Source organism: Ovis aries, chromosome 3, assembly GCF_016772045.2.
Source record: "Ovis aries strain OAR_USU_Benz2616 breed Rambouillet chromosome 3, ARS-UI_Ramb_v3.0, whole genome shotgun sequence".
NCBI classification, from domain to species: domain Eukaryota; kingdom Metazoa; phylum Chordata; class Mammalia; order Artiodactyla; family Bovidae; genus Ovis; species Ovis aries.
Window position 1 is genome coordinate 46691437 of NC_056056.1, and position 21237 is coordinate 46712673.

Genomic DNA, 21237 nt, shown 5'->3' on the forward strand with positions numbered 1-21237 from the left:
AGTTACTTTTTCTACTTTCTTTCAGTATCTGATATAGAAGGTGGTGATGGACTGCAGCTCAGAAAGGAACATACTCTCAAAATATTTGCTTATATCAATTCCTGGACACAGAGGTATGCATCTTTAAGTACTTTGAAGACTAATTTTGTGAGTTGTATTTTATTTTATATTTTAATTTTTTTTTTTTGGTCACACCCACGTGGCTTATATTATCTTAGTTCCCCAACCAGGGATTTACTTTCACTCTTGGCAGTGAAAGCATGGAGTTCTAACCACTGGATCACCAGGGAATTTTTAGTTATATTCTTTTTTTAAAAAAAGCTTCATTAATTCATTTAGGCCATGCTGCAGGGCTTATGGAATCTTAGTTCCCTGACCAGGGATTGAACCTGTACCCCTGCAGTGGAAGCTCAAGTACTAGACTGCCAGGGAATTCCCCCTTGTTATATTTTAAATTAACATTGTCATCAAATTTTTTCTTCAGGGTTTTGGTTTATACACCTTTTGTCATTAAATCACAGTTTATCAATATTAAATCTTCTCCAGTTATTCTTGGGATCATTCATGGTTTTGTTTTTAAAACATGAATTGTTAAAAATATGAGAATGATTCTGTCATTATTTAGAAACATGGAAATGATTGAAATGGTAAAAAATAATTATTTTGAGAGACTGAACAATCATTATGTCATAGCTAGAGATTATAACAAACTTAATCTTTTAAAACAGTATTATAGTAGAGGACGCTTTGACCATTCTGGAAGCTACTTTCTATTTGTTCCTTCCATAATAAATATGTATATTAGGTTAATTTTAAAATTTCATATATATATATTTAGAGAGAGAGAGAGAGAATAAAATTGTACAGAGCAGTCAATATATCCACAGTGAATAGCAGGGATTTGCAAATTACTGTTCCTCGACATGAGTTTAGCTGGCCATGGCTAAAAAATTCTTTTACTTATGTACGTATATGTTTAAAGATTCTTAGCTCTTCTGAAATTTTCTGGGAAAAGAAAATGTTTGAAGCATTGTGTGCAGTGATTAATGAACACATTAAATACAGTAATAACATAAGTGAATGTCATGAGGTAACAGACTGATCATGGAGTTTGTCAGAATAGTTTAATTTCAAACAGCATTTGCTTTATAGTAACATCCCTTTATCCTGTGTTTTCTCTTTCTCTCTTGTCAATGAAGCAATGCTTGTATTTGTTCCAAAAAGATTGTAGATTTTAAAACATAAGTGCCATTATTATTGGGCATCTCTTTGCTGAGTCTCATTGACCTGAGTTTCTTTTGACTTAAGCTTGCTGTTTGTCCCTTTCATGATGGGTAGGATAGATGATTGGATATTTTGTAATACTAATGATTTAAAATTAACATTAAGAATCTAAAGTATTTGCTGAGAAATGATACATTTGAGTCATAATTTTGAATTTATTGCAGCTACAGCTCGGTAGGAACATGTTACTTACTGGGATAAAATCTTATTCCTGATTTCAGAATTTATAAGGGTGCCACTAAATAGAATGATATTCAGAGAATTACCATTTTCTTGACACCTCACCATTAGTTATCAGTGGAGCTGAATGAGTCCTTTCCTAGTTCACATTTATCCTAGATGTATACTCTTAATCCTTGTATCAGGAAACTTTAACTTGGAGTCTGTGGATTGGGAATGAAAATATAAATGAAATTTTGATATGTACAGTTTTAGGCAGTAATTTGTGGCTCTCATTGTAGAGACTCTGCCTTTTATCTGATGCTCTTCCGGAATATAATGGTTAAGAGTGTGGTCTTGGAGCCAGGTAGATGTGGCTTCCAGTCCTCCATCAGCTGTATACTAGGTGATTATGACAAATTAGCTAACTTCTGTAAACTCTTACTTCCTTACTTGTGAAATGAGTAATAATAAAGCTACTACTGTCTTCATGAGGTTGAAGAAACAAGATACTTAGTACAGTATCTAAACAAAGGAACTTAATTAAACACTTATTTTAATTAAAATTGTTAAAACATTTTAGAAAATGAAATGTATGTTGAAGGGGTGCATAAGCTAAAGAATGAAATGTCAAATTGGAAAACAGTTTGTCATATTTATAATGCTGTTCACATGTTGATAAGTAGCGATAGTTATTTAGCCGATAGTAAAAAGTACCAAAAAGTAGAATATTACGCTTTTAATCGTTCATACTGATAGAGAAGTGACAGTGAAACATGCAGTTGGATTGAAGCGCTGTATAGTAAAGTTGTTGCCTATTCGCCTGCTCTGCCCTTCCTGCTCCTATTTCTCTCTAGGGCATCAAAAAATATTGTTGCTTAGGTTAAGATTGTGGTTCTTGTAGGGAATAATTGGCTACTAATAAGACAAAGTTAGTTCTTTGGAAGGAATGATGCTAAAGCTGAAGCTCCAGTACTTTGGCCACCTTATGCGAAGAGTTGACTCATTGGAAAAGACTCTGATGCTGGGAGGGATTGGGGGCAGGAGGAGAAGGGGACGACAGAGGATGAGATGGCTGGATGGCATCACCGACTCGATGAACGTGAGTCTGAGTGAACTCCGGGAGATGGTGATGGACAGGGAGGCCTGGCGTGCTGAGATTCGTGGCGTCGCAAAGAGTTGGACACGACTGAGCAACTGAACTGAATTTATTAAAGAAATTCTTAACTTGGTGGCTCATGACTATGGAAGATCCATCAGTGTAACTTCGTGCACAAATGGACCCATGACATCTCATACAAAATGTTCTTTATAGGTTTTCTGGGAGAAAAGTGTTAACTTTCATAAGATTATGAATGATGAAGAATCACTTTTCTGATACATTGATTGGCCAGGATATAGGTGAAAGAGAATGTTTACTTGAAAACACAGTATGTTAAAAGTTTAATATTTATATAAATTTCGAAGGCTTTAATATTTTATAATATTGCTCCTGTTTAAAGGATATACTTACTGTGAAAATCTTTTTAGAAAATACAGAAGATCAAAAATTAAAAGAAAAATATGCTGTCACCAGATTAACAACTGTTAAATTTTTTTGTCATAACCTTGGTGTAAGATTGGAAACAGTACCGTTTAAAGTTTTACAAAAATATGATTATAAAACTGTATCTTTTATAATCTATTTTTTTTTTATGTGAACTGTGGTCAGTCTATATCATCAAATATTCTTTTAAACTGTTTTATATAATCAGTTAACAATGTTGTAGTAGTTTCAGGTGCACAACAGAATGACTGTGTCATCCTTATTTCGTCATCATTTTTAATTGCTTCATCACAGTAATATAGCTGTCACTTCTTTGTAAGATTTAATAAGTTATTTATGTATGTTACTTTAACAGATTATCATTATTTTATCACTTGGAATGGGAAACTGGAATGAAATGGGAAATAAAATGAATTCTCAGAGAACGGGGAGAGAATATTAGAATAAATTTAAGAATATAAATTTGGAAAAGAGCATGTATGGATCTGAAAGGAAATGTCATTAATGATGAAGGCATTGATCCTACAAGGCAAAATCCTTCTTGTTGGAATTGCTGCTAGATTTTTTTTTTTTTGACTTGTTTAAAGCCTATTATAAAATAGGCTTATTATATCTTGCCGATGCCTTAGTAGCCATTCAAGTTTCCTCATTGTCTCCTGCTTGTCTACTTTCTAATCTTATTTCTCCCCTGAAAGAATTTTGAGTGCTAGTTAGGGGGTGATTCTTTGTATTTTCAGGCTAAAAATTGTACCTTTCTTATTTGTCATTTGTTACTTAATAAATATTTGAGGCTATTGCTTATTTTCATTGTTTCAATCAACTTTATTTTTATTTTAAAACTGTTTTAGAATGTTTTTTAGATACTACTGCTTTTGAATAGGTTAATGTATATTCTCCACTATTTAAGAGTTTAGTCTTTTGGCATTAAGAAATGTGGCCAGTGGGATATTGATATTGACCACTATTCAAAGTAGTGCTTTTCAGAAATTAGCTCATAAATAAGCTTTTGCTAAGGTTGGATACTATAGATGAACAGTTCTTTCTCATGTTTAGCAGTACCAGGCCAGGAAAATGTTAGATCTATTGGAATATTTGTTAGATCAAATTATGGAATCCAGGTTGAAATAATTTGATTTTGACATATAGCTTCCTCATGAATGTGTAGTTAGTATGTTTATTATATTAATTAATGCTACGTATTTTATGTTGGGGGCTTCCCAAGTGGCTCAATGGGTAAAGAATCTACCTGTAATGCAGGAGACATGGGTTCGATCCCTGGGTTGGGAAGATTCCCTGGAGTAAGAAATGGTAACCCACTCCAGGATTCTTGCCTGGAGAATCCCATGGACAGAGGAAGCCTGGTGGGCTACAGCCCATAGGGTCACAAAGAGTCAGATATGATTGAAGTGACTGAGCACACATGCATATTATGTTATCATTTAGAAATTTTTTTCATTGTGTGTTCTTAAGTGTAACCGTACTCCACTCACATAGGCAGCACAAAACTCTACTTAAGTAATAAAGTCTTATCAGGCTGGTAGTAATAGGTGTAGGACTGAGAATAAAATAGCATAAGCTCAGGTAGTCAAAGGTAATGTATGATTTTAGCATACAAATAAATACAAAGCAATATGTGTAGACTTTAAAAAATAAAATGGGAGGAAAAGGCCTGTAAAAAAGTCCATTGTCTCCTGTCTTCTCAGCCCTGTTTCTGTTTTCAACTCTTTAAAATGTTGGTTTGGACATTAACTTATTTTCTGAAATAATAATTATATTTCATTTATATTAAAAATCATAATGCTATTGCTTTATTAATTTAGATATAATTTGTGAACTTACTTTTCTGATGCGTAATGGTTTCGCCCACTTAACCTTCCCCATCCTCTCAATATAGTTATGTCAGTTCTTGAGGTAGTTCTAAATATGAAAATAATTGCTCAGTTCAGTTCAGTCGCTCAGTCGTGTCCGACTCTTTGCAACCCTACGAATTGCAGCACGCCAGGTCTCCCTGTCCATCACCAACTCCTGGAGTTCACTCAGACTCACGTCCATCGAGTCAGTGATGCCATCCAGCCATCTCATCCTGGGTCGTCCCCTTCTCCTCCTGCCCCCAATCCCTCCCAGCATCAAAGTCTTTTCCAATGAGTCAGCTCTTCTCATGAGGTGGCCAAAGTACTGGAGTTTCAGCTTTAGCATCATTCCTTCCAAAGAAACCCCAGGGCTGATCTCCTTCAGAATGGACTGGTTGGATCTCCTTGCAGTCCAAGGGACTCTCAAGAGTCTTCTCCAACACCACAGTTCAAAAGCATCAATTCTTCGGCGCTCTGCCTTCTACACAATCCAACTCTCACATCCATACATGACCACAGGAAAAACCATAGTCTTGACTAGACGGACCTTAGTCGGCAAAGTAATGTCTCTGCTGTTGAAAATACATCTAGGTTGCTCATAACTTTCCTTCCAAGGAGTAAGTGTATTTTAATTTCATGGCTGCAATCACCATCTGCAGTGATTTTGGAGCCCCCAAAAATAAAGTCTGACACTGTTTCCACTGTTTCCCCATCTATTTCCCATGAAGTGATGGGACCGGATGCCATGATCTTCGTTTTCTGAATGTTGAGCTTTAAGCCAACTTTTTCACTCTCCTCTTTCACTTTCATCAAGAGGCTTTTTAGTTCTTCTTTACTTTCTGCCATAAGGGTGGTGTCATCTGCATATCTGAGGTTATTGATATTTCTCCCGGCAATCTTGATTCCAGCTTGTGCTTCTTCCAGCCCAGCGTTTCTCATGATGTACTCTGCATAGAAGTTAAATAAGCAGGGTGACAGTATACAGCCTTGACGTACTCCTTTTCCTATTTGGAACCAGTCTGTTGTTCCATGTCCGGTTCTAACTGTTGCTTCCTGCCCTGCATATGGGTTTCTCATGAGGCAGGTTAGGTGTTCTGGTATTCCCATCTCTTTCAGAATTTTCCACAGTTGATTGTGATCCACACAGTCAAAGGCTTTGGCATAGTCAATAAAGCAGAAATAGATGTTTTTCTGGAACTCTCTTGCTTTTTCGAGGATCCAGCGGATGTTGGCAATTTGATCTCTGGTTCCTCTGCCTTTTCTAAAACCAGCTAGAGCATCTGGAAGTTCATGGTTCACGTATTGCTGAAGCCTGGCTTGGAGAATTTTGAGCATTACTTTACTAGCATGTGAGATGAGTGCAATTGTGCAGTAGTTTGAGCATTCTTTGGCAAATCCTTTCTTTGGGACTGGAATGAGAACTGACCTTTTCCAGTCCTGAGGCCAGTGCTGAGTTTTCCATATTTGCTGGCATATTGAGTGCAACACTTTCATAGGATCATCTTTCAGGATTTGAAATAGCTCAACTGGAATTCCATCACCTCCACTAGCTTTGTTCATAGTGATGCTTTCTAAGACCCACTTGACTTCACATTCACATTGCTCAGTGATTGCCAAGAAAGATTCTGTGTTTCACTTTATATCTTAAAAGATATAAATTGTTGTTTTTCTTTTGTTATTCTTTGTTTCATTGAGTTTAGTGGCTTGTTTTTCATTTGATTAATTTTCTGGGTGGGAATCGCTTATTCTTCCCCCACATCTACAGCCTTTCTTAGTGCTAGTTTTTATATTTTATACATCATTAAGCGATCTGTTATTTCTTTCCTTCTCTCTGTCTCCTTTGGACTTCATCTTCCTATTCCAGTCTGTATTGATTTCTCATTAGGGTTACTGAAACACCTATCTGCTCTTTAGATCATCCTTGAAATTTCTTTTGCTTTTCTATTGTATTGGATCTCTAGTTTCATGGATTGCATGCCATCTTTATTAGTTTACTTCTTTGTTTTGTTTGGATGATGTGTTTTCTGAGAAAAATTACCAGGGAGATAAATGGTTTTTAGACCTTTGTGGCCTAAAAAAGAAGTGTCTCTTCTGCCCTTACTTTTATTTTATTGATAACTTTTGTCAGATATAGAATACTAGATAGAAAATTATTATCTCTCAGAATATTGAAAGTGTTATTCCATCGTATTTTATCTCTTAGTATTACTTTGAGGAAGTATGCACTGTTTTTATTTCCTGAGCTTTTCCATGTCACTCTTTCCACTCTTCCTGCAAGCTTTTAGGATCTTTATCCCTCCTTGGCTTCAGAAATTTCATGATGATATGTGTTCTGGAGGCCTTTCAGTTCTGAAGTTTATTTTAATTTCAGTTTCCTTAGCTCTGTGTTTTCTGCTGTCTTCTTGCTAATATCAGTCAGTAATTATACCTCCTTGATTGATAGTTTTTCTTTTTCTCCCCATTGCTTTTCTTTGTCTAGTCTACTTTCTGGGAGATTTCTCAAGTTTTACCTCTGGATCTTCTATTGAATTTTACAAATTGATATAGTTTTAATTTCTTTTTAAATTGTGAATGGTATATAAGCAAAAGCTATATAGTGCACATCTGTACACATTAAATGGCTCTGTTTTGTAACTGGAATGCATTTTTTAACAGTATTCTGTTTCGGTAATTGAGTATCTTTCACTTCTCTGAGGATATAAATTAAAACCTTTTTTCTTGCTGTGTTTTATCTGTTGCCTCTAAATTTCTTTTGTTTGCTTTCATCTGTTTTTAGTGACACAGTTTTTCCTGGAAAGTCTTAGTATCCGTGGCTATCTTTTCATAGTTAAGAGAGGGCCACTGAAAAATAGATTGCAAGTTCTGTGTGAATGGGGCTCCTCAGATTTTGGCCTGTAGTGTATGATGTGGTAAAATGTTGAGCAGACTTTACTATAGGCTTTTTCTCTTGCATTGTCCTCATTTTCTAAGTCTTTCCCCTTGAGATACATTAATCTGATTGTTGGGCAGAGAAGGATACTTGAGGGAGGTTCACCATTCAGTCATAATTTTACAGAATTCTCACTTTCATTTTCTTATATCTCTATCTTCTTCAGTATCTTATGTTCCTGAGTTTATCTTGTTCATTTTATGTACGGTAAGAATTTCTTCGTTTCCTGGGTCAGGTAGGGGTAGTATTCTTGCTGTCTGGAATGGGAGCCTGCAGGTTTTAACAGTACCTTTCATTTAGTCCTATTTCCTATTATGCTTTATTTCTGCCTTCTGAGGTGTTTGAAGCTCTTCAGTACTGAGCTTTTCCAGTGTTCTGTGGGGTGAATCTTTTTGCTGATAGTTTTCTCCTGTGGCCCCTTGTAAGTTTGTTTACTTGGAACACAGTTACTTATTTTTCTGCCCTTTTCTATCATCCAGAATTTCTTGCTGTCGTCTTTTCTTCCATTATCCCTTTAATGATTTTTTTCCTTATGTATATTTGTAGTGTGATTTACAACATAGAAGAAATAAGTTTATTTATAAAATCAGATTGGCCTTAACTGAAAAAGTGATGTTTTTGTTTTAAACTAAATTTTTTTCCCTCCTTGTTTTGTGGGTGTGGATACAGAGAGACATGCTGAATTGAGAATTGAGATACGTAGACGTCTCAGAATTGAGTAAGCAGTACAGTGTATAATTTATATAGTATATAATTATTTTAAAGACATGTGTTTGTGTGTGCGTATTCACTTAGATCCTCAACTCTCCTTGAATGTGTATATTTTACATCTGTAAGGACCTGGATCCAGTTTGTTACTTTGTTCATATATCAATTTAGTATTTTACGATTGGTTTCCTAGTCAGTTATTGCTCATATCATGATAGTGAATTTTAATTTTATTATTTCTTAATTTTATTGTATACTAGAGTTTAGTTGATCTACCGTATTAGTTTCAGGTGTATAACAAAGTGACTCAGTTACACATGTATCTATTCTTTTTCAGATTCTTTTCCTACATAGGTTAGTACAGAATATTGAGTAGAGTTTGCTGTGCTGTATAGTAGGTCTTTGTTGATTATCTGTTTTATATATAGTAGCATATATATGTTAATACCAAGTTCCTAAATTATCCCTCCCCCCTACCTTTCCTCTTTGGCAACCATAAATTTGTTTTTGAAGTCCGAGTCTGTTTTGTAAATAAGTTCATTTGTATCTTTTTTTTTTTTTTAGGTTTCACATATAAGAGATTATCATATGATATTTGTCTTTCTCTGTCAGATTTACTTCACTTAGTATGATAATTTCTAGGTCCATCCCTGACAGTGAATTTTTAAAGTAAATTTGACTCACTGTTTGGCTTTACTGATCTGAAACCTGGTCTTAAGTTTGTTTTTTGAGGAGAAACTCAAGATGCCATTTTCACTAAAGATAGTCAAATGTATGATTCTTCCCTTTGACCTTGGTTTTTCCTAAACCTAAAGAAAGAAGCTATTCATCAGAAAAATGTTGATTAATGTCTTTATTTTTCTTCTTGTAGATATTACAATATTATAGAACTTGAAGCTGGAGGAGGCCTTAGAGATAAAATTCCTTTCATTTTGCCATCTAGAAAATAGTCCTGATATATCATTTATGTATTTCTGTGTAACAAAGTACTCCTAAATTAGTGTTTTAAAAATAACAATAGGAAATTCTCTGGTGGTCCAGTGGCTAAGACTTTGTGCTCCCAATGCAGGGGCCTGGGCTTGATCCCTGGTCATGGAACTACATCCCCCATGCTGCAGCTAAGTCCTGGCACAGCCAAATAAATCATTGAAAAAAAATACACAAGCATTTATTATCCTGAGAGATACATTTATTATCTCAATTATAAACATTTGTCATCAATCACTGTATGAATAGGAGTTTGGAAGTGGTTTAGTTGGTTGGTTCTGGCTGTAGTCATGACCTTACATGAGGCCGGAGGATCTATTTCTAAGTTGACTCCCTTTCATGGTTGGCAAATGGGTGGCTAGTGGAAGGCTAGTTTTTTCTCATGTGGACCTTGCTTTGGCCTCCTTGAGTGTCTTACATGTTAGCTGGCTTCCTTCAGAGTAAGTGATCCAAAAGAGCAAGGCAGAAGCAAGGTCTTTTATGACCTAGTCTTAGATGTCACACATTGTCACTTCTGCCACATTCCGTTCATTGGTCATTAAGTCCGGTCCACATTCAAGAGGAGGAAAATTGGGCTTCCCTTTTTAAAGGGAAGAGTGTTAAAGAATTGTGGATATACTTCAAATCTTCCACACCTAGAGAAAATGAAATTATTCTTACATGGCCATACAAGAAGTTGGTGATCTTTTTGGTACAATAAGAGTTTTGATTTGTTTTGATAAATAGATGCAAATTGTGATAGTCGCTTAACTGTCATTTGTGTTTGGTTACATTATAACGTGGTACTTGTGTATCATTTACTCACCAGACCCCTTTGATTATCTATAAAATGCTAGACATTGTTCTAACTGAACATGTCTGAGAGAACTATAATTATGTGTAATAATTAGACTCTTATTATTTTTATTCTTGTTTTTTACTGGAACTGAAGTAAGTGTGTGTGTGTTATTCCTAAACACTTCTGATCTGCCAGATAGGGTAGGAATGTCCTTCTAAATAGCCTTCAAGTAAACTATTATTTTTGGCTACTGCACAGCTAGCATGTGGAATCTTAGTTCCCTGACCAGAGTGCAAGCACAGAGTCTTAACTATTGGACTTCAGGAAAATCCCAAGAAAATTATTTTTTTATTTTTATTTAACAGTTTTTTTTTTTTTTTTTTTTTTGGCTGTGCTGCATCTTCATTGTGGTGCAGGGGCTTCTTGTGGCATGTGGGATCTTAGTTCCCCAACCAGGAATTGAACCTGCATCCTCCCTTTGGAAGGCAGATTCTTAACTACTGTACTACCAGGGTAGTCCCCTGCAAATTATTTTAAAATGTAACTTAAAGAAACTTGTTGGTGAATAGCTGATTAACGAGCAGTGTTGTGATAGTTGCAGATGAACACCAAAGGGATTCGGCTGTACATATTCATTTACCCATTCTCCCCCCCAAAATGTAAATTTTTTTATTAGTTGACAGCAAAACCCCTTATGTAAGGTAATGAGTCAAGTTTACCAACAAGGTATTTTATTATAGTCAGTTTTGTAATAACTTATTAAACATGCATTGAGTACTTACTACTTAGAGAAGCAAAGATACAGCCGTAATTCTTGTTCTTAAATAGTTATTTGTCTGGAGGGATAAGTAAGTAACTGTTAGTCGCTCAGTCGTGCCTGACTCTTTGCAGCCCCATGGACTGAAGCCCACCAGGCTCCTCTGTCCATGAGATTTTCCAGGCAAGGATACTGGAATGGGTTGCCATTTCCTTCTCCAGGGGATCTTCCCAACCCAGGGAATGAACCCGGGTCTCCTGCACTGCAGGCAGATTGTTACCAACTGAGCTACAAGGGAAGGGAAGTCTGGAGGGATAGATAAAATATAAAACTGAAGATGATAGCTGTCAATCTAGTGATTTTTTACCAGTATCAGTTTTTGGTGTGATGCTATCTTTTAAAGTTTTTATAGTGCTACTCTATCAGAAGGGAGGAAATAACAATTATTTGAAAAAAATACTTTAGTATTTACTTTTTTAATACTGTTTTTTAGAAGGATATAATTGTTGCCTCTGTAGGAAGCATTTATTAATTAAAAAAATTTTTTTTCTCTTGTAGGCAATGTCTGTGCTGCTTCAAAGAGTATAAGCATTTGGAGATTTTTAACCAAGTAGTGTGTGCACTTATTAACTTAGTGATTGCCCAAGTTCAAGTGCTCCGAGATCAGCTTTGTAAACATTGTACTACTATCAACATAGATTCCACATGGCAAGATGAGAGTAATCAAGCGGAAGAACCACAGAATATAGAAAGAGAATGTAATGAAGGAAGTACAGAAAGACAAAAATCAATAGAAAAAAAATCAAACTCTACAAGAATTTGTAATCTGACTGAGGGAGAATCTTCAAAGAACTCTGATCCTTTTAGTTTGTGGAGTACAGATGAGAAGGAAAAACTCTTACTGTGTGTGGCAAAAATTTTTCAGATTCAGTTTCCTTTATATACTGCTTACAAGCATAATACTCATCCTACTATAGAGGTATGTAAAAATAGGTATTGCGAATTTTAAGTAATACCCAGTCATGGTTATGTTGGTAATTTCTCACTTATGAATAAATATGAAGATAGTCATTATTGATGGAAAATTATAAAAATCACTGTTATAAAAATTATTTTGGATTTCTTCAGAGCATTTCTGTAGTGACTTGTGTTGAACATTTGCTCAGTGTAGTTCTAGGGAAAGATTTATAAATTGAGCTCATAAAAATTAAACTATCAGTGATAGATATCTTGCTAATGTATACCTATGCTTTACTTACTGTGACTTTCAAAAACTAGTAATTGAGGAAAAAGAAGAACATGGGATTTCATTCTTAGAAATGTAGGTTAACAGAATTTGGAATTCCTTTTATAAAGAAAAAATGCTTGACAGATTATCTGTAATTATTTTCTTTTGCACTCAAGATGCTTTACTTATTCCACTAGTGATTTTTTTTTTCTCCCTCCCTCCTTCCCTCCCTCCCTCCCTCTTTCCTCCACTAGTGATATTTATACAAACTTTTCCGTCTTAGGTTTATTTAGATAATGGCATTTATTTCTCCAGATAGTAGGAATTGAAACAGTTATGTGGTAATGTATTGTAATAATGGCTTAAAACAATAGTGATTATTTCTCATGATTCCATGGCTTGCCTGGTCAATTCCTTTGCTGGTTTTTGTATGGCCTCACTTAACGCAGATGAATTAATTTTGGAAGTTGAATGGGTTTGAGAGTCCAAGATGGTCTCGTTCACATGTCTGATTGTGCTGGCTGCTCCTGAGGGCTCCTTGGACTTTTCTCTGCATGACCTCTTATTCTTTACTAGGGTAGCTTGGCTTCCTTACACGATAGTCTTAGCATTGATCCAGGAAGGCAAAATGGAAGCTGTCCGTTCAGTTCAGTCGCTCAGTTGTGTCCGACTCTTTGCGACCCCATAATCACAGGACGCCAGGCCTCCTTGTCCATCACCAACTCCTGGAGTTTACTCAAACTCATGTCAGTTGAGTCGGTGATGTCATCCAGCCATCTCATTCTCTGTCGTCCCCTTCTTGTCCTGCCCCCAATGCCTCCAGCATCAGAGTCTTTTCCCATGAGGCAACTCTTTGCATGAGGTGGCCAAAGTATTGAAGTTTCAGCTTCAGATTCAGTCCTTCCAGTGAACACTCAGGACTGATCTCCTTTAGGATGGACTGGTTGGATCTCCTTGCAGTCCAAGGGACTCTCAAGAGTCTTCTCCAACACCACAGCTCAAAAGCAAAAATTATTCGGTGCTCAGCTTTCTTCATAGTCCAACTCTCACATCCATACATGACCAGTGGAAAAACCACAGCCTTGACTAGCTGGAGCTTTGTTGGCAAAGTAATGTCTCTGCTTTTCAATATGCTATCTAGGTTGGTCATAACTTTGCTTCCAAGAAGTGTCTTAATTTATGGCTGCAGTCACCATCTGCAGTGATTTTGGAGCCCCAAAAAATAAAGTCTGACACTGTTTCCACTGTTTCCCCATGTATTTGCCATGAAGTGATGGGACCAGATGCCATGATCTTAGTTTTCTGAATGTTGAGCTTTATAAGCCAACATTTTCACTCTCCTCCTTCACTTTCATCAAGAGGCTTTTAGTTCCTCTTCACTTTCTGCCATAACGGGTGGTGTCATCTGCATATCTGAAGTTCTTGATATTTCACCCGGCAATCTTGATTCCTGCTTGTGCTTCTTCCAGCACAGTGTTTCTCATGATGTACTCTGCATAGAAGTAAAATAAGCAGGGTGACAATGTAAAGCCTTGATGTACTCCTTTTCCTATTTGGAACCAGTCTGTTGATCCATGTCCAGTTCTAACTGTTGCTTCCTGACCTGCATATGGGTTTCTCATGAGGCAGGTCAGGTGTTCTGGTATTCCCATCTCTTTCAGAATTTTCCACAGTTTATTGTGATCCACATAGTCAAAGGCTTTGGCATAGTCAATAAAGCAAAAATAGATGTTTTTCTGGAACTCTCTTGCTTTTTCGAGGATCCAGCGGATGTTGGCAATTTGATCTCTGGTTCCTCTGCCTTTTCTAAAACCAGCTTGAACATCTGGAAGTTCATGGTTCACGTATTGCTGAAGCCTGGCTTGAAGAATTTTGAGCGTTGCTTTACTAGTGTGTGAGATGAGTGCAATTGTGCGGTAGTTTGAGCATTCTTTGGCATTGCCTTTCTTTGGGATTGGAATGAAACTGACCTTTTCCAGTCCTGGGGCCACAGCTGAGTTTTCCAAATTTGCTGGCATATTGAGTACAGCACTTTCACAGCATCATCTTTCAGGATTTGAAATAGCTCAACTGGAATTCTATCACCTCCACTAGCTTTGTTCATAGTGATGCTTTGTAAGTAAGACCCACTTGACTTCACATTCCAGGAGTCTGGCTCTAGGTGAGTGATCACACCATCGTGTGATTATCTGGGTTGTGCAGATCTTTTTTGTAAAGTTCTTCTGTGTATTCTTGCCACCTCTTCTTAATATCTCCTGCTTCTGTCAGGTCCATACCATTTCTGTCCTTTATTGAGCCCATCTTTGCATGAATTGTTCCCTTGGTATCTCTGGTTTTCTGAAGAGATCTCTACTCTTTGCATCCTGTTGTTTTCCTCTATTTCTTTGCATTGATCGCTGAAGAAGGCTTTCTTATCTCTTTGCTATTCCTTGGAACTCTGCATTCAGATGTTTATATCTTTCCTTTTCCTGTTTGTTTTTCGCTTCTCTTCTTTTCACAGCTGTTTGTAAGGCCTCCCCAGACAGCCATTTTGCTTTTTGCATTTCTTTTCCATGGAGATGGTCTTGATCCCTGTCTCCTGTACAATGTCACGAACCTCCATCCATAGTTCATCAGGTACTCTGTCTATCAGATTTAGTCCCTTAAATCTATTTCTCACTTCCACTGTATAATCATAAGGGATTTGATTCAGGTCATACCTGAATGGTCTAGTGGGGGTTTTCCCCACTTTCTTCAATTTGAGTCTGGATTTGGCAATGAGGAGTTCATGATCATAGCCACAGTGAGCTCCAGGTCTTCTTTTTGCTGGCTGCAAAGAATATAATCAGTCTGATTTTGGTGTTGACCATCTGGTGATGTCCATGTGTAGAGTCTTCTCTTGTGTTTTTGGAAGAGGGTGTTTGCTATGACCAGCGTGTTCTCTTGGCAGAATGCTGTTAGCCTTTGCCGTGCTTCTTTCCGTATTCCAAGGCCAAATTTGCCTGTTCCTCCAGGTGTTTTCTTGACTTCCTACTTTTGCATTCCAGTCCCCTATAATGAAAAGGACATCTTTTTTGGGTGTTAGTTCTAAAAGGTCTTGTAGGTCTTCATAGAACCATTCAACTTCAGCTTCTTCAGCATTACTTGGTTGGGGCATAGACTTGGATTACTGTGATATTGAATGGTTTGCCTTGGAAATTAACAGAGATCATTCTGTTGTTTTTGAGATTGCATCCAAGTACTGCATTTTGGACTCTCTTGTTGACCATGATGGGTACTCCGTTTTTTCTAAGGGATTCCTGCCCACAGTAGTAGATATAATGGTCATCTGAGTTAAATTCACCCATTCCAGTCTATTTTAGTTCGCTGATTCCTAGAATGTCGACATTCACTCTTGCTATCTCCTGTTTGACCACTTCCAATTTGTCCTGATTCATGGACCTGACATTCCAACTTCCTATGCAATATTGCTTTTTACAGCATCGGACCTTGCTTCTATCACCAGTCACATCCACAGCCGGGTATTGTTTTTGCTTTGGCTCTATCCCTCCATTCTTTCTGGAGTTATTTCTCCACTGATCTCCAATAGTATATTGGGCACCTACCGACCTGGGGAGTTCCCCTTTCAGTATCCTATCATTTTGCCTTTTCATACTGTTCATGGGGTTCTCAAGGCAAGAATACTGAAGTGGTTTGCCATTCCCTTCTCCAGTGGACCACATTCTGTCAGACCTCTCCACCATGACCCTCCCGTCTTGGGTGGCCCCACAAGGCATGGCTTAGTTTCATTGAGTTAGACAAGGCTGTGGTCCGTGTGGTCAGATTGTCTAGTTTTCTGTGAGTATGGCTTCAGTGTGTCTGCCTTCTGATGCCCTCTTGCAACACCTACTGTATTACTTGGGTTTCTCTTACTTTGGACGTTGGGTATCTCTTCACGGCTGCTCCAGCAAAGTGTAGCCGCTGCTCCTTACCTTGGACGAGGGTAAAAGTCTTAAAAGTCCAGCTTCAGAAGTCACACAGTGTCAGCTTTGCCATAATCTGTTGGTTGAAGCAGTTCACAAGGACAGCTCAGATCAAAGGGGTGTGAAGTAGATTCTGTATGTGGATGGGAGGAGAGGTAATGTTTCATTTTAAACTTTAAAGTGCATTGTGTTTTTCTGTACATCCACGAATAGGTAGAGTTGTGGGCATTAACAAATCTACCATGTCTTGTTTTTTTTTAAAGGCTATTTTCTCCAGCTTATTTTTTCTATAACTTCCATACTGACTTCTCTAAGCTTCTTGCTTCCTCTAGAGAAAAAACTGTTCTTTACTGAAAATGTTTTTAACACTGAATTGAGACTACTTAAAAATATAGTCCAGGAGGTTGGTATTTTCCCTATTAGAATTCTCCATAAGAATACTTTAAATCAGTTTGTGCTCTGTCTTCCAGTATTCTTAATTACTGTTATCGTCCCATAGAGAAACCTTTTAATAAATCTCCTATATGACATCAGATGTTTATTAATCATTCTAAAAAATGTTACCTTGGTCAACAAAAAGGGGATCAGTTCATGCAAAACTGCAAAATTTAGTCTTAAGAACGCCACATGAATCGTGTTTTTTATGCTTTACATTGAAAATTGAAAGATGCTACGAATCATTTGGTTAGGGGTGTAAATATGTGAAATTTATTCAAAATGTTTCAGAAATACTTTTTTGTCCAGTTAAATCTCTTGATAAGAATTATACCAATACTAAATACGTCATTTTGTTCTTAAAATCAGTTTCCTTGTCAGTTTTTTAAAAAAAGTGATTTTCAAAATCACTTTTGAAATAGGTAATAGGTATAGTCACCCTCCCCTGTACTTTTCCTTGTGGATTGAAATGCCCTAGTAACCATTTTTGAGGATCATTCCATGTAACTACTTGGTTGAAAGCAATGACTTTATGATCTTTAGGTAAAATTCTAATAAACACCACTCTTGAATACAATAAAGGAGAGCTTTCCTTTTATAGAATTCTATATTCTTATGTAGAAGTCTCATCTCTTTATATTGAATTTATATGTGCATCTTTAATATTCTGTTCGTAATTAGCTGTTTCCCAAGTTTCTATTAATGAGATGTTACCAGTATTCTAACATTTCTAGTTTCTGTCCTGTGGCCATGTTATTAAATATGTTAAGGGCCAGTTGTTTCAAAGGTTCTTTGATGTAGTGTACATATATATTATAAAATTATATGTATGTGTTTATACATACAGATGTCTTAAAAGCTAGTATTTATTATGCAGTACTGTAGAGTTTACTAATGGTTTAATTCCACCTTTTATAAGGAGGTAGTTCATCTAGTCTGCCCTCATACAGCTTTATGCATCCTTTCCTGATAAGGCCTTTTACTTTATTTAAGAGGAACAAATTGACCTAGACTCTGAGAAGATGCAGTGCTCCTATGTTAGTGTTTGACACCTTTAGAAACTTAGTAAATATGCTTGTTGCATATAAGAGAAAACTGACTTAGAGAGGTTAAAAGTTCTTGTTAGGCTTACATAGCATATTGCTGAGAGAATTCTATAATTCAGGTCTTCATCTGCATTGCTTCTCACATGTTTCAGTCTAATCACTGTAACTGTTGTAATTCATTGTCAGTAGTGAATAAGATGGGAACTTGGAGTCTCTCTTCCTTCTCCCTTTCTCTCTGCATCCTTCTTTCCCTCCTATCAAAGTTGAAAATTTTTTGAAAGACATAATCATTTAAATAGTCAAAATAATAATTCTGAGGGTGAAGGAGGGGAGTGAAACAGCTGGCTAAAAGCTAAATATTAAAAAAAACTTAAGATCATGGCATCTGGCCCCATTACTTCATGACAAATAGAGGGGGGAAAGGTGGAACTAGTGACGTATTTCCTCTTCTTGGGCTCTAAAATCACTGCGGACGGTGACTGCAGCTGTGAAACCAGAGGACATTTGCTTCTTGGCAGGAAAACTATGACACACCTAGACAGTGTGTTGAAAAGCAGAGACATTACTATGTTGACAAAGGTCCGTATAATCAAGGCTGTGGTCTTCCCAGTTGTCTTGTACAGTTGTGAGAGCTGGACCATGAAGAAGGCAGAGCACTGAAGAACTGATGCCTTCAAACTGTGATGCTGGAGAAGACTCCTGAGAGTCCCTTGGACAGCAAGGAGATCAAACCAGTCAATCCTAAGGGAAATCAACCCTGAGTACTCACAGAAAGGACTGATGCTGAAGCTGAAATTCCAGTATTTTGGTCAGAAGGTGTGAATAGCTGACTTACTGGAAAAGTCCCTGAGGCTGGGAAGGATTGAGGGCAGAAGGAACAGAGGGCATCAGAGAATGATGAGGTGGCTGGGTGGCATCACCAACTCAATGGACATGAGCTTTGAGTAAGAGGGATGGTGAGGGATAGAGAGGCCTGGTATGCCGTAGTTCATGGGGTTTCAGAGTCAGACACGACTGGGCAACTGAACAGCAACAACTCACAGAAAAAGTTTGTGGAGGCCAGTGACATTGTTTTCCTAATCCTGAATAATATAGGTAATTCTAGCAGATGAATTATTGCCCTAATGTTTTTTCTTCTGTGTTAAATGAGTATAAAAATTATATAGAGAAGAGAGATCATGCCCTCTCTTGTTATTCAGTCACCAAGTCATGTCCGGCTCTGTGAACCCATGTACTGTAGCACATTAGGCCTCCCTGTATTTCACCATCTCCTGGAAGTTCTCCCAAGTTCATGTCCATTGAATTGGTGATGCTATCCAACCATCTCATCCTCTGCTGCCTTATGCTCCTTTTGCCTCCAGTCTTTCCCAGAATCAGGGTTTTTTCCAACGAGTTGGGTGTTGGCATCAGGTGGCCAAAGTATTGGCCCTAAGCTTCAGTGTCAGTCCTTCCAATGAATATTCAGGGTTGATTTCCTTTAGGATTGACTGGTTTGATCTCCTTGCTTTCCAAGGGACTCTCAAGAATCTTTTCAGCACCACAATTTAAAAGCATGAGTTCTTCGGCATTAGGCCTTCTTCATGGTCTGTCTCTCACATCCGAACATGACTGCTTGGAAAGCCATAGCTTTGGCTATATGGAGTTTTGTTAACTTTGTTAACCCATGTTGACTCTGCGTAATACTGAAAATGAGATTGTAACACCACCTTAGGGTAGTGGCTTCGTGTATCCAGAGTAGAAATATGAAATGGTAAAACAGATCTTTTGAGGAGCCAAAATACTTGTAACCAAGTCCATGAGTAACACTGGGCACACCAGAACAGAATTCTGTTAGGAGAATTTCTCGCTTGGTCCAGTGCTAGAAATCTTATTCTAGTCTGGTATTCTAGCATGGTTCATCTGGTCCATGAATTGTATTTAGTAATACCACAGGAGTTTTTATATTCCGAATTTTTTTAAAGACAAAAGGTTTGTTACGAATAACTTAAAACTTTAACCATGGCCCTGGTAGTAGAGGCTTGCGAATACTTTGATACAGTTATTTTGACAAGTGTTTTGACCTCTCTGAGAACTTTTTTAGATTGTTCTTCTATGTTCTGAGACTTTTATGTATAATCAGTTTTCAAACTTGATTTCAGCAGTTGAACTTAAATATTTAAAATGGGTAACAGCAATGAATGAATAGGTTCCTTTGGCAGCTAACTTTTCAGCTGAAAATACCTTTCTGATTATGAAAGTAGCAGCTTCAGGATGACTAAAACATAGACTATACAAAATAGTGTTTAAAAAGCTTTGAAACTTCCAATTTTTCCATTTTTTCCTAAAAAAAAAAAAATTATAAAATTAGTTCAGATTTTTTTCAAACATTTAAAAAATTATGAAAATCAGATCATGTTTATAAATTCTATTTTTAACAAATATATTATCCTTTTATGCATGTGCATATGGAACTCAATTTTTTAAAAATTCACCTTATTTTAATGGTATTTTAAAGATATACTTTAATCAACCTAAAAATTAGTTGCTTAAAATATATATTATTTTCATAAATTTATGGAGTTGTATAACTGTTACCACATTTCAATTTGAGAACATTTTCATCATTCCAAAAAGATCATCTCTCATGCCATTTTGCCTTATTATTTTTGAAGGCTGCAGAAGACCTGTGATGGTTATGTCACCATTTATTTAGCCATCCTGTTGATGGACATATAAGTTGTTTCTAATTTTGAGATGTTATAAATAATTTCCTTGAGCATCATTATGCATATTCTTTACTAGTTGTTTAGCATAAATAACCAAAAGATGAATTGCTAGGTCAAAGGGAATGTACATTTTAAACATTGTTAGGTAACTGCAATGTTATGATTCAGAAAGTCATACCAGCTTTTATTCATACCAACAGTGGATGAGATGCTTTCAGGAAGTTTAATTCTTAATTTCTGGAGACACCTTGTGAAACTTTTGAGTATACCTCTAGAGAATTACAGTTTCAAAACCACTAAACTAAGTTCAGTTCAGTCTCTCAGTCGTGTCCGACTCTTTGCGACCCCATGAATCGCAGCATGCCAGGCCTCCCTGTCCACCGCCAACTCCTGGAGTTTATTCAAACTCATGTCCATTGAGTCAGTGATGCCATCCAGCCAACTCATCCTCTGTCGTCCCCTTTTCCTCCTGCCCCCAATCCCTCCCAGCATCAGGGTCTTTTCCAGTGAGTGAACTCTTCGCATGAGATGGCCAAAGTATTGGAGTTTCAGCTTCAGATTCAGTCCTTCCAGTGAACACGCAGGACTGATCTCCTTTAGGATGGACTGGTTGGATCTCCTTGCAGTCCAAGGGACTCTCAAGAGTCTTCTCCAACACCACAGCTCAAAAGCATCAATTCTTTGGTGCTCAGCTTTCTTCACAGTCCAACTCTCACATCCATACATGACCACAGGAAAAACCATAGCCTTGACTAGACGGAGCTTTGTTGGCAAGTAATGTCTCTGCTTTTTAATATGCTATCTAGGTTGGTCATAACTTTCCTTTCAAGGAGTAAGTGTATTTTAATTTCATGGCTGCAGTCACCATCTGCAGTGATTTTGGA

General features: G+C 37.0%; 1 protein-coding gene across 6 annotated transcripts in view; it reads left to right on the top strand.

Moving 5' to 3' along the window:
* USP34 (ubiquitin specific peptidase 34) overlaps positions 1-21237 on the top strand; it is a 230355-nt gene that overhangs the window by 38016 nt on the left and 171102 nt on the right. For all 6 annotated transcript variants that reach the window (XM_015094329.4, XM_042246017.2, XM_042246016.2 and 3 more), the window contains exons 2-3: positions 26-113; positions 11557-11977. In XM_015094329.4, coding sequence (XP_014949815.2) covers positions 26-113; positions 11557-11977 — 509 coding nt within the window. The remainder of the gene's footprint in view (positions 1-25; positions 114-11556; positions 11978-21237) is intronic.